This window comes from Cryptomeria japonica, chromosome 4 (genome assembly GCF_030272615.1).
Source record: "Cryptomeria japonica chromosome 4, Sugi_1.0, whole genome shotgun sequence".
In the NCBI taxonomy this organism is placed as follows: domain Eukaryota; kingdom Viridiplantae; phylum Streptophyta; class Pinopsida; order Cupressales; family Cupressaceae; genus Cryptomeria; species Cryptomeria japonica.
The window spans coordinates 657,478,157-657,492,056 of record NC_081408.1 but is presented as its reverse complement, the minus strand read 5'-3'; the positions used below and the strand labels follow the sequence as shown (position 1 = coordinate 657,492,056).

At 33.5% G+C, this 13,900-nt stretch overlaps 2 protein-coding genes across 2 annotated transcripts; both read left to right on the top strand.

Moving 5' to 3' along the window:
- The first annotated feature begins 976 nt into the window (after nt 1-976).
- Nucleotides 977-1,980, top strand: LOC131058561 (histone H2B). Its single transcript, XM_057992314.2, has 2 exons — nt 977-1,465; nt 1,640-1,980. The coding sequence occupies exons 1-2, from the start codon at nt 1,045-1,047 to the stop codon at nt 1,801-1,803; spliced, it is 585 nt and encodes a 194-aa protein (XP_057848297.1). The 5' UTR covers nt 977-1,044; the 3' UTR covers nt 1,804-1,980.
- Nucleotides 1,981-10,230: 8,250 nt separating this feature from the next.
- On the top strand, nt 10,231-11,070 carry LOC131058560 (replication protein A 70 kDa DNA-binding subunit E-like). The gene has a single exon (XM_057992313.2). The coding sequence runs from the start codon at nt 10,231-10,233 to the stop codon at nt 11,068-11,070; it is 840 nt and encodes a 279-aa protein (XP_057848296.2).
- The last annotated feature ends 2,830 nt before the right edge of the window (nt 11,071-13,900 follow it).

Below are 13,900 nucleotides of genomic sequence, written 5' to 3'. Positions count from 1 at the left end.
CTCTTGCCTCCTCATATCCTCCGCTTGTCCTATAACCTCACTCTATTTGTGCTAATTTGTCTGAGCCTTCATGTGACCCTCATATCGTTCAACCCCAACACTCCATATCCCCCATTGCAAATCTTTCTCTAGTAGCAAAATGTGAATCTTGCCATTGCTTTCTCCCCCATGAAGGTTTTACTTGCATTCCACCATTGAATGGTGGAGAAGCAAAACCCTCCACGTCTCCATGTTTCACACCCATACCAAACAAAATTGCAACTTCAAATGAAAGATGCCCATGCTGGGCAAAAGTCGATTCCCCATAAGGTTGAAGCCATGGATGTAAACAAGCGCCTTAAAGTCTTTAGTTTGTAGAAACCCAACAACCGAAATGATTTGAAACGACAACATCATGCTATCTTTTTTCCAAACTTATTTTCAATTCTTAAGTAGTAGCTGCTACACTTAAATAAGAAAAGTTTCTAATTTATCCTTTTCGTTTAATTAAAAAGCTACATGATTTTGAAAGCCTTCCTAGATATATTTTAGTTAATTGTTCAATATCATTATTTAAAAATGACTATTTACATAATAAGTCATTCCAATTCATCATTAATGATCTAAAACACAAACATTATAGTTTTATAAAATTCAATTTACTATTTGAAAATTTAAATAGTATAAAATTACCCAAAATAATGATTGAGTCCTGTCCTTAATATTGGTTTATATTCAAATATATGTGCTAAAATTCTATAGATGTGAAAATTGTCCATCACTAAGCATCATTTCAATTTTAAATAAAAGTAGGAGTTTTGGCGGGATCAGTGCAATGTTATTTGAAATAAAGATATTGAAAGCGCTGATTTCAAATGCGCAGAGATGGACGGCGAAGATGAATTGAATTCCCACGATCCGTGTGCGAGGCCAGTAACCAATAGGAAACTAGATGAATGGACTATATAACGAGAATGTGCGACACCTGCAACTCACGGTTAACTTTGTGAGCGCTAATTGCATTTGTTTTTTCAGATATCTGTGAGCTTGTGAATTTGTGAGAAAATGGCTCCCAAGGCTGAGAAGAAACCTGCAGAGAAGAAGCCTGCCGAGGAGCGAAAGACAGTGGGGGAAAAGACTCCCACAGCCGTCGCTGAGAAGAAGCCTAAGGAGAAGGCCCCTTCAAAGGCCGCCAAGAAGGGTCCCAAGGCTTCTGGTGACAAGAAGAAGAGGAAGAAGAGAAGCGTGGAGACTTACAAGATCTACATTTTCAAGGTCCTCAAGCAGGTTCACCCTGAGATCGGGATCTCCAGCAAGGCTATGTCCATCATGAACTCCTTCATGAATGACATTTTTGAGAAATTAGCAGGGGAGTCCTCAAAGCTGGTTAAATACACCAAGAGGGATACTCTTTCCTCTCGGGAGGTGCAGACTGCGGTTAAGTTGGCTCTTCCTGGGGAGCTTGCCAAGCATGCAGTATCCGAAGGTACCAAGGCTGTTACAAAGTTTACCTCTGGTTAAATGATTTTCTCTCGGTGTTTTTAATGCCTTTTTTTACGGTGTCTGTTGACACCACCATTCTGTTTGGAGTTCGGTAACCCGAGCCAGAAAGCTGATTAGCTTAAATCTTGTATTTTCTTGTGCTTTAAAATCTGCGAAGGGGTTTTAGGAGCCTCTGGAGTCAAGGGACCAAGCTTATGGTGCTCGCCGTTCTGCCCTCAAACAGGGCTAACAACAATTGAAATGCCTGTAGGGAAAGGGAGAAATATCTCAGCTATTTTCGATTCGCGAAAAAAATACTATTTCCTAGTATTAAATATGTAGGAAATATTTTATCGATTGTTGCAGGAAATTGGTTCATTGTACGGGATTCTCTTTTGGATTTCAAAAGCAAACGGTTTGGTTAGGGTTCGATAGCATTTGGTACTGAACGAGTTGCTATGAAAAATTTATGTATGTTATATTTGCAGATATTTAATTTATGGGATATTACTTGGCAGACGGGTTGTGGTTTTTTAGAATTTTGTAGGAAAATGCGTTAATTTTTTGCAGATGCAGCTCAGTTTTGTAATATTTTTTCATCGTCACTCATTAAGAACTCAGTGCGGGCGATTATTGGATCTTGAGTGTGCTTATTTTGTTTAAAAAATCAGGGCTTTCAAGGTTTATTCGAAAGATCCAGTATTTGTGTGAATGAAGTTTGGGTTTTGCAGAGAAAAGCATATGTGTTTAGATAAATAGAGGTAGGATGTGTTCCATTTGTTCAGAAGTGCAAAGTTAATTGAGATCTAAGTGTTTGATGCATACAAAATGAAACAATTGGGTCTTGCACATATATGCATGGGTTGAGATAATAGAGGTAGGATGTTTCATTTGTTCAGGAATGAAGTTTTGGTTTTGTAGAGATAATAGGGGTAGGATGTGTTCACATCGAAGTGTATGATGCATACAAAGTGAAATAATTGGGTCTTGCAGAGATGAGGTAAGATGTGCTCCATTTGTTCTGAAGTGCAAAAGTTCATTGAGATATACAAAGTGTTTGATGCATACAAAATGAAGTAATTGGGTCTTTGAGGTAAGCATATGGGTTGATATGATATAGGTAGGATGTGTTCCATTTGTTTAGTAACACAATGTTCATTAAGATCTTGACCAAGTGTTTGATGCAAGGTCTTGTAGAGATAAGCATATGGGTTGAGATAATAGAGTTAGGATATGGGTTGAGATAATAGAGTTAGGATGTGTTCCATTTTTGTTCAGAAGTGTAAAGTACATTAAGATCTTAACATGGAAGCTCAGCTTAGGAATTCTATTTAATTTTATTTGCCATTTGACAATTAGAAAAGAGAGTTGAGTCCTACAACAAATTTAAGAGGGAAAATAGAAAAAAAAAATTATTTCATTTTTCATTGTTGTTCATAGGATGGCTATCTTTAAAAAAATCTCTAAAAATTCTTTGCAACATTGTGAAAATGATTTTATTCATCATAGAGTGCCCTTTATTGCAATAATGATAACTTATTATATTTAATAATAAGAAGTTGTTGACATTGATGATTATGAAAATGATTTTATTCATCATAAGATAACCTTTATTGCAATGATAATAATTTGTTATATTTAATAATAAGAAGTTGTTGACATTGATGATTATGAAAATGATTTTATTCATCATAAGATAACCTTTATTGCAATAATAATAATTTGTTATATTTAATAATAAGAAAAAATTGTTGAAAAGAATGTGCCATCATTGTAATTTATTTTAATGAAGTGTTTATTTGTTTTAAATATATTTCTAAGCAAGAATCTATATAAAAAAATTGTGTATGATTTTGTTTTTTAAAACATATTTAATAATGTATGAAAATTAATAATGTATTCATGCCTTAATATCAACATATTTAAGTGGATAGGCTTTTAGTGGGTGAAAGTGACTAAAAAATTGCAAGACATTTTGACGGCCATTGATGTTCTTTTGGTTGTTGATGTGCTTGTGCCTTGTTGTTGTCTTCATGTGTGTGCTCTGTTTTCCAAGCGACATTGTTTTTAATGATGTTTTTAATAATTTTGTCTTCGAGGTTGTGCATTAATGTTGACGTTCTTTATGGGTGCTTGCAACCCTAAAATCTAATTTGTTTTGTTGTTGTCGACAATATTTGGCTTTGCAATTTTCGCTTTGGAAATGTTTGTATAGATTGTTGGGTTTTGTTCTCGTTGTGATTGATTTGTTGGTTAGGTTTGGTTCTCGGTGTGACTATTTTACCAGATTTCCTTGTGAGATTGACAACGTCAATGGTTTGAAGTTGCAAGGTAAGTTTGCGTTTTATTTAAATATGTTTTGCTTTTCTATTGCCTTTTGTTTATAGTTTGTTTATTTTCTCTTTCTGTGTGCTTGCATGGTTGTTGCTTTGTTTCTGTTGCTTAATTGTTTGTGGGTGTTGCTACTTCGAGTTTGCAAGCAATTTGCTCCTTTGTGCTTACAGGATTTTGGATTTGTTTATGTTTTTTTATTGTTTGTGGGCGTGGCTACTTCCATTTTGGAAGCCATTTTCGAGGTTGCTTTGTGATTTTGACAGCGTAAATGGTTTGAATCTAAAGGTAAGGTTTTGTTTTCGCCCGTCTGCTTGCAGGGTTGTTGCTTTGTTTCTGTTTTAGAACTGCAAGGAATTTTCGCCTTTGGTGTTTAACTGTTTGTGGGCGTGGTACTTTTTGATTAGGTTTTGTTCTCGATGTGACTGTTTTACTGGGGTTCTTTGTGAGTTTGAGGCCATGAATGATTTGAATTTGAAGGTAAGGTTTCGTTTTATTTACATGTGTTTTTTTTTGTAATGCATTTTGTTTATAGTCTGCTTATTTTCTCCTTCCATCTGCTTGCAGGGTTGTTGCTTTGTCTCTGTTGTTTAACTGTTTGTTGGGGAGGTTACTTCCAGTTTGCAACGAATTTGCTCTGTCAGTTTCAAGCCGTCAATAGGGTTGTTATTTCCAATTTGGCAGGCATTTTCGAGGTTGCTTTGTGAGTTTCACAGCGTGCATGCTTTGAATTTGCAATGTAAGTGCGGTGGCTGTTTTGTTTGTGGTTGCAGACTTGTTTGTTTGTCTATGTTCTTTTATTGTTTGGATTTGCAAGGTAAGTTTGCGTTTTTCTCGCTCTACAATTCACTCTGGAAATTTTGGCATAAGGTTGTTAGGTTTTGTTCTCGTTCTCACTATTTTATTTGTTAGGTTTTGTTCTCGTTGTGACTGTTTTACTGGGTTTTTTTGAGAGTTTGACATTGAATGGTTTAAATTTGAAGGTAAGGTTTTGTTTTATTTAAATGTGTTTTCCTTTTGTAACGCATTTTGTTTATAGTCTGTTTATTTTCTCGTTTTGTCTACTTGTAAGGTTGTTGCTTTGTCTCTGTTGTTTAATTGTTTGTGTGCATGGCTACTTCCAGTTTGCAAGAAATTAAATCTATATTGTGGTTATTTTCTCCTTCCGTGTGCTTGCAAGGTTTTTTATTTGTTTATGTTCTTTAACTGTTTGAATTTCCAAGGTAAGTTTGCGTTTTATTTAGATTTTTTATGGTCGCTCGGAACCCTAAAATCTAATTTGTTTTGTTGTTGTCGACAATATTTCGGTTTGCAAATTTTCGCATACAAATTTTTAAGGCAAGCTCTGGTTTTTTAAAATATTTTTATGGTTTTGTAATGCATTTTTTTTAGAGTGTGCTTATTTTCTTGTTCTGTTTAACTGTTTGTGGGCGTGACTACTTCCAGTTTCCAAGGCGTTTTTTCATAGCTTTGCATATAGTTGTCGAGTTAGGTTTTGTTCTGGCTGTGACTGAATGGTTTGAATTTGCAAGGTAAGTTCTGGTTTTAGTTAGATTATTTTTTGTTTTGTGATTTAAGTTTCTTACTTTGTTTTAATCTTTTCGTCCTTGTTGATGTGCATGAAAGCCGACTATTTTGTTCGGCTTGTTTATGAGGTTCTCGCCATTAATGGTTTTACGTTGCCAGGTACTTGTTTAGTTAATTTTTTAAGTTGCCAATATTCATAATGCAGTATTTGATACTATCCTTATTTTTGGCCGTGGTGTGGTTGCAGGGTTATTACTTTGGTTATGTTATTTAACTGTTTGTGGACGTGATTACTTTGAGTTTGCAACGTCTCTGTCACTTTGACAGGTATTTAGGCTTTGACCATTCTGTTGGCATTCTCATGCATGTGCTCTGTTTTTGTTATTTAACTGTTTGTGGTCGTCTCCATGCATGTGCTCTGTTTCTGAAACAACGCTGTCTTTAATGATTTCATCCCCAAGGCTGTGCATGAATGTTGATGTTCTTTATGTGTGCAAAGATTAACAAATTGTTACAATACTGATATATGTATATAAATCTATATATGTATGCATATACACATGTATGTGTATATATACATTTACATATATACACACACATGATGTACATATATACAGGTCTCTGTTGTTGTCTCAAAGTAGTCATGTGCACAAACAGTTAAATAACATAAACAAAGTATTTCTAAAATTGTTTTCCTTAGAATATATATATATATATATATAGGGTTTTATTAAACCTCTGTTTTAATAACTCCATTCTACAGTTTGTAGCATTTGTTGATACAAGTCTACGTTGTAGTCTGAAAGTAGTCACGTGCACAAACAGTTGAATAACATAAACAAACTATATATATAATTCTTTATGGCTGCTTGCTTTGTAGTCCTGATATATATATATATAGGCATGTATACATGTATATAAACACACACACACACACACACACATATATTCATGTATGTACATATAGACATGTGTGTATGTATATATACATAGGGTACTCTATCTTACAGTCTGAAAGTAGTCACTCGCACAAATAGTTAAATAACATAAACAAAGTAGAATCTCTGTTTTAATAACTCCATTCTACAGTTTGTAAGATTTGTTGATAGAAGTCTGCATTGTAGTCTGAAAGTAGTCACGTGCACAAACAGTTAAATAACATAAACAAACTATATATATAATTCTTTATGGCTGCTTGCTTTGTAGTTCTGATATATGTATATGTACACACACACACACACATGTATGTATGTATAGGCATGTATACATGTATATAAATCCACACACACACACACACACACACACATAGATATATATTCATGTACGTACATATAGACATGTGTGTATGTATATATACATAGGATACTTTATCTTACAGTTTGAGAGTAGTCATACGCACAAATAGTTAAATAACATAAACAAAGTAGCAAGCCTGCAAGCATCAAGAATTTTTTACAGTGCCAATGCTTTTATATAAATCTCTCTCTCTCTCTCTCTCTCTATATATATATATATATGATGTACATATATATATATATATATATGATGTACATATATATATATATATATGATGTACATATATATATATATATATATATGATGTACATATATATGATGTACATATATATATATATATATCAATTTATCTTAGTGAATAAAAACCTTCGTGTGCAAAAACAGTTAAACGAATTGACAACCTACAAGGACACGGAAGGAGAAAATAAGCAGACTATAAAAAAAATGCATTACAAAACAAAAAAGAATTTAAATAAAACCAAAGCTTATGTTGCAAAAATTTGCACAACAGATTGGAAAAAATGCATTACAAAAGAAAAAATAATATAAATATAATCGGTATTTACCTTGCAAATTCAAACCATTCACAACTTGAAATTGACAAAGTACCCTTGAAAATTCCTTGCAAACTGGAAGGACCCACCCGCACAAACAGTTAAACAACAGAAACAAAGCAACAACCCTGCAAGCAGACAGACACATTTAAATAAAACAAAACCTTACCTGTCAAATTGAAACAATTCACGCTGTTAAAATGACAAAGAAGCCCAGTAAAACAGTCACAACGAGAATAAAACCTAGCAACCTTATGTGAAAATTTCGAAAGTGAAAATTGCAGGCCGAAATATTTTTGACAACAACAAAACAAATGAGATTTTAGGGTTGTAAGCAACCATAAAGAACAGTGACATTCGTGCATAGCCTCGAGGATGAAATCATTAAAGACAACGTTGCTTTGGAAACGGAGTGCACACACGTAGACGACTGCAATTGAGGCACATGTCAGCACAAATCAGATAACTGGCTTGGTGCACATGAAGACTTTTAATTGCCAAGATAAATAAAAAGTAACAAATGTTCCATATTTAGAACATTAATATATTGCAATTGATGTCTATAATTCTGGTTTTGTGAGTACCTTAGTACATAATATAGATACGTTCTTTAGTTTACTAATAATAAATTCTCATTTTTTAAGTGATGCTCTGAGTGAAGGTATTCATGCCCATGCTTAAATATATATCCATGTATTTATATTGATATAGATGTATATATATCAGATCTATATGTATATGTCTATGTACACTAATATATACATGTATAGCTGTATAGATACATATGGATATATATACACAAACTTAAAGTAATAACCTAATTATTACAAGTTTTTATAATCAGCTAATCGTAAATTCATTATGATTCACAAAAAAAAAAAGTGATCTACTTAAAGATTTGTTGTATTATTCTTGTATGTTCACTTTTTTTAGTAATGCATTTCCACTCTGTCATTCCAACAGAAAATAGCCACCGTAACACAATCAAATTTCAGAATGGATAGAAGATTGAAAGCAACAGAGAACATCAACAATGTAATTGAAAGCATGTTGCAAGAAAGCAACAAGTTAAAGAGCAACCTCAGAAAGATAATTGCCCACTACAAACATAAATCACCAAACCAAACAACAATCGACCTCTCTACATCTTGTATTGCTGTAACAACCATACATAGTATTGAATTAGCACCTTTACCAATACCAAGTACTGAACAATTAGATGATCCAACGATTGTTTTCACGTTAGGGGACAACGTATTTAAATGGATTGATAACGAGCTTGGATGGGTTGCTTTGTTTGATCCTGTGTTGTTGTAATTATTCAATGTTTGAAAAGTTACATTCATATTTTGGTTAATATTCGAAACAGATTGAAGCATCCCATATTTTCAAAGATCTTTGATGAGATGAACTGATATTTTGTTAATATGCTCTCAAATATGTAAATCATTATGTCATACTTTATATTTTAAAAGCTTATCAGCATATGCCCAATTATTGTTTTCAATGCATGTTTCAATCACATTATGATCAATTCATTACCATTTGAAACCAAAAACAAATTGTAACAACGTTACTCTAAACTCACTTAATTTTGCTCTGCTTGTGCATATATACCTTTGATAAGCTTACATCATGTTGCGATTGTATTCTGATATAAGAACTACAATTCATCATGCTTATAATTTACTTTGAATTCTCAAAAGGTATATATGCACAATGGCATCTTCAGCAACCACCTCTGAATCGATAGACCACTCCACCATTGATAATTTGGTAAGCTAAATTATCAAAGCTTTTCAAAATGCAAAGCTTTTATGCTCTTTTTTGGGACAATTCATCTCTCTTTTCCATACCATCCTTTTCATTACTACATGCATCCTTTTTTCATAGAATACTGCAAAAGTAAGTGCATACTGTATAGATAACATAGCTTGATTACATACTTTACTGACACAAGCTTTACATTAACAAGTAACGAAATATATAAGTTGCTTGGCGTTAAAATTAAATCCTCTATATTCATATTATTTTTTGTAGGCAAAAACCCAAGAGTATGTCCCTACCCCTTTTGCAATTCAATCTATCAATGCTGGGGATGACCTTCCTTCAACATTGCTACAAGTTTTGTCATTTCAGAAAATGCAGAACAACACAGATGATACTAACAAACATAAATTAGTGTTATCTAATGGCACATACATACAGTTGGCAATCTTGCCTTCTAAATATGCTACTTTGATAGATTCAGATATTGTAAAAATAGGCACAATAGTCCATTTATCGAGTTATACATGTCGATACATATGGAACACAAGGTAGGAAATCAACTATGGTTATTAAATACAATATATTTCATTTTTTTAAAATTTTGTTTATGTATAATCAACAGTAATTTAGAAAGGAGTCTTTTGTTTTCACAGGATTATTGTAATACTTAGTCTGGAAGTGAAACAAAGTGATTGCCTATTCTTTGGTAAACCAGTATACCTGTTCAAAGAACAAGAACCAAAAATGATGTCTGAGGATAGACCGTCAACATCTAAACGATCTCTTCAATTTACCACTGAATTGCCATCCCCACAAACAACTTCTGAAAATATAAGTCCTATCAAAATTTTGAATCCATACCAAAATAAATGGACAATCAAAGGGAGAGTTACTCATAAACGGCCTATTAAAGCATATAACACAACCACAAAAAATGGCCATGTCTTTAGCTTTGACATTGTTGATTGTGAAGATTCTGAAATTAGAATTACATGTTTTGATGAGATAGCTAAGTTACACTCTAACCGTGTGGACATAGGTTCTCATTATCTTATTTCAAAGGGATCTATTAAGGAGGCAAATTCAAGGTACAACAAACTAAATAGTCATTTAGAAATCACCTTGTCTGATGCATCCATACTGAAACGCTGCACCAATGAAGAACAAGCAGATCAACAAGGTCCTCCTTTCACGCCCATTAATGAATTGTTTCATCTAACAAATAACACGTTGGTTGACATAATTAGCCTTGTTCTATATGTTGGAGATATCATTCCAATACACAGAAAAGATGGCAGCCAAACACACAATTGACATCAACCTATGGGGTCCAACGACAGTACAAAATGGCCTAGAATTAAAAAATATGTTGACCAATGATAGTGTCGTTATCCTTGCTTTACGTAATGCTCGTGTTGGCTATTTCAATGGAAAGCTTATAAACATAACAGCTGCAACCACATTACATATCAACCCAACTTTTCCAGAAGCAGAGCTTCTAACGTTAAGAGGAAAGGACCCTTTGCTTGCTGTACCCTTTGTTGCAAAAACTATCCACATAGATGGTAAATATAATAGAATGACTATTTCTTCAATCCGTGAGCGGATGAGCATCAAACTAGAAAAAATTCAGACAACTTTGCTAATTGTTCTGCGCTTTGTAAACATAACTGACCAAAATTTCTACTATGCCGCTTGCCCACTAATAGTCAATGGAAGGCCTCGCAAGAAAAAATGTACGCAACAAGTTGATGATTCTTGGTTCTGCTCTAGATGTCAAATGACTATGCAAGACTGTAATTATAGTTACCTCTTGCCACTAAAGTTACAAGATGCCACAGGTACTCTATGGGCCACTACTACATTTGATGAGGGTAGCATTCAGTTGGTACAGAAAACTGCAAAACAACTTTGTGCACTACAAAATGATGTAACAACAACATACACAACTTCCTTAGTGATTAAGAGACAACAGCCACGTCACTATTCATTCACACTGTTGGTTTCCATAGAGACATTTAATTTAGAAACAAAGATGAAAGTGACAGTCAATAAAGTTGCTCCTATTGACTTCAAAGCTGAGTGTGATGCACTGCTTGTAGAAACTGGCCACCTATGTGCACAGGCTTAGAATTATAATGCATCTTTTCAAATTATTAAACTTTCAGTTTATATTACAATTATGCCATTAGCTAATTTACATATTTAATAATTTTAGATATACAAACAATTACGTTTTACGAACACAAGGCTGCTTCTATAAATATCTATATGTACATTTCTTACATCTAGCTCTTATCTCTTTGAAAGTTTTCCCTCCTGACATAAGTTATTTGCACTCATACTCATTACTTTTAAATGTGCTGGCCTCTATCATGTTTCCACAAAAATTATACATATATGCATGTATATCATTTTTTTCCTGGTCTAATATCTATTTATATAACTATACAACACCACAATTATTCATACATATAGAATTCCACAAATATACAACTATAGTTATATATATACATAACTATATATAAGTATTCATAGTTATAGTCTTTTTTGATATACACATATGTAGTTATATATGTGCATATGTTCATATACAAAACTTTGAATTTTTAAATGATATGTATATAACATCTGTATATGTATGCATACATCTGTATGTATCAGAAATTATTATATTTGTGCATACCTATATATATACTATAATTATTCATAGTCTTAGTTTTTTTGATATATACATGTGTAGTTATATATGTGCATATGTTTATATGCAACGCTTCAAATATTGAATTCATATGTATATATACATATATACATACATGTATATTTATTAGAAATTACTATAACTATGCATACCTATTTTACAATAGTACTTTTGAAAAACCAAATTGCTAACAACAACAACTCAACGCAGAACAACACTACTATATAAATATGTGTACATATAAGTTGACTGTACGAGAGCAACAAAGCAACACAACAGATCACTAGACATAAGACATAGAAATAAACATAACAAAAGTACTTTACATACAATACAAATCCTCTAAAATTACATTACCATAGATGCATACATTCTTGATACATAATTCAAAGTTAACTACCTTCAAACATGAAAATTCTAACATCCTTGTGCTCTCTTTCAAATATTAGATATCTATCCAGCCTTGCCCTCAAGAAATTGATGCAATCAAATTGAAGAGAAGCTAGACCAATAAAAACTACTATGCAAAAAACAGAGCCGATATCTCCAAGAAACGACAACTGAAACGTTATGCACTACAGAGACCTTGCAATAATTCAGGAAAGTTATTAGAAACAAAGAAGAATGATCTTGAGCAAATTAATCTCAATCAAACATCTTCTACTGCTCCTGAACTTGCTGTCAAAAGTGCTTCATTTCAAAATACGTTGTGTAATTTCCGTAAAAAGATTGATATGTTGGAGGTCACACACCCATGTTTTGTTTGCAAAGAAATGTATGTGGGCATAACTATTAAAAAAGTCAATCACGTACCTATGTGCATGAGATGTTATGGTGAAAAAGGCCCGCACCGCTTCTCATTATCAAACAATATGGACCCAGGTGAGCAACCTTCTATTTTAAAGTGTCTCTCTCAAGTAGAAGAAATGCTCATATCAAGGATTGCTCCAGTTTTACAAGTAACAGATGCAAGGGGAGGGCAATACAAATATTCTGGTCATACAATAAACTTCCCACAAGATATTTTTGGAATTGCAATAACATTACCTCACCATATTAAGCAATTAGAAATTCTAATTGTCTGTAGAACCAATTTGCAAGGATTAACTTATGACTATTACGTGAATAGATTTCACGTCATGAATGCATTGGCTTACAAAATCAAACATGATCAATACTACAAGGATGTAGTCGTTCATCCAGATGCAGTGCATCTATTGCCAGAGCAAACTACTGACATCACAGACCTACTACATTCAATCCATTCCGTAGAAGAAGATCTTGTTCAAGATACTTCCACTCTGGTGAATATTAACAATGAAGACCAAATCGGGGAGAATAGTTCCTCATTTATTCCACAACTACCATCATCAATACCAGAACTTGATGCAATCAAAAGCATCTTGCATCTAGATAACAACAACAACAACGTTGTTCCTTGGCCACAAATTAGTTCATCACCTATCAATGAGTACAATACTGAGTGTCTCCTTCCATGGCATTCCCAACACTATTCCCTTCTAGAATAGCTTTACCACTACAACAAAGAACAAGGCAAGTACATTTACATGAATATGCTTTGCACTTGATCAAATATTCTGATCAAAGATTTGGGCAACATGTTCACTTTAGATATTATATCTACAATCTTATGATGAGACATCGATCCTAGCAATCAGCTGCTGTCTTCATTAAGACTAATCTACAAGATAGTCTTCCACACAATCTTCATGGTCTAAAAGAACACTTACAAAACACACCGTCAAGTGAATTACCAAATCATATCATGCGATATGCAGCCTTATTGCGTGGTACACGAGTATTTTGGAGCAAGTCCCGGTGTGACCTTACATCAATGATAGAACAATTAGGTGCACCTACACTATTCTTCACCTTAAGTTCAGCTGATACAAAATGGCCAAACTTGCATAAGTTATTGCCCAAAACAAAGTCACATGCTATTCCCAACACCAGAAGACAATTTACTGAAAGTTTGGTCAATAATCCCCACATTACAGCTTTATACTTACACTTAAGATTTCAAATCTTTCGTGATGAATTTATTGTCAAAGAACTAAAAAGCATTGACCACTGGTACAAATATGAATGGCAACACCGAGGATTTGCACATATACATGGATTTCTTTGGTTGGAAGGAGCACCAAATGTTGATAACCTTGACTGGTCAAATCATGCAAGTATCCAATTAGTTAAACACTTCTTTGACCAGTACATCACAACCTGGAACCCACGTCTTGAA

Bases quoted from the DNA above. Each gene is read 5' to 3' on its own strand.
- LOC131058560 (XM_057992313.2), top strand. From the start codon at position 10,231: ATGGCAGCCAAACACACAATTGACATCAACCTATGGGGTCCAACGACA.
- LOC131058561 (XM_057992314.2), top strand. From the start codon at position 1,045: ATGGCTCCCAAGGCTGAGAAGAAACCTGCAGAGAAGAAGCCTGCCGAG. The intron at 1,466-1,639 runs GTACCAAGGCTG...AAATCTGCGAAG, and splicing joins CAAGCATGCAGTATCCGAAG to GGGTTTTAGGAGCCTCTGGA.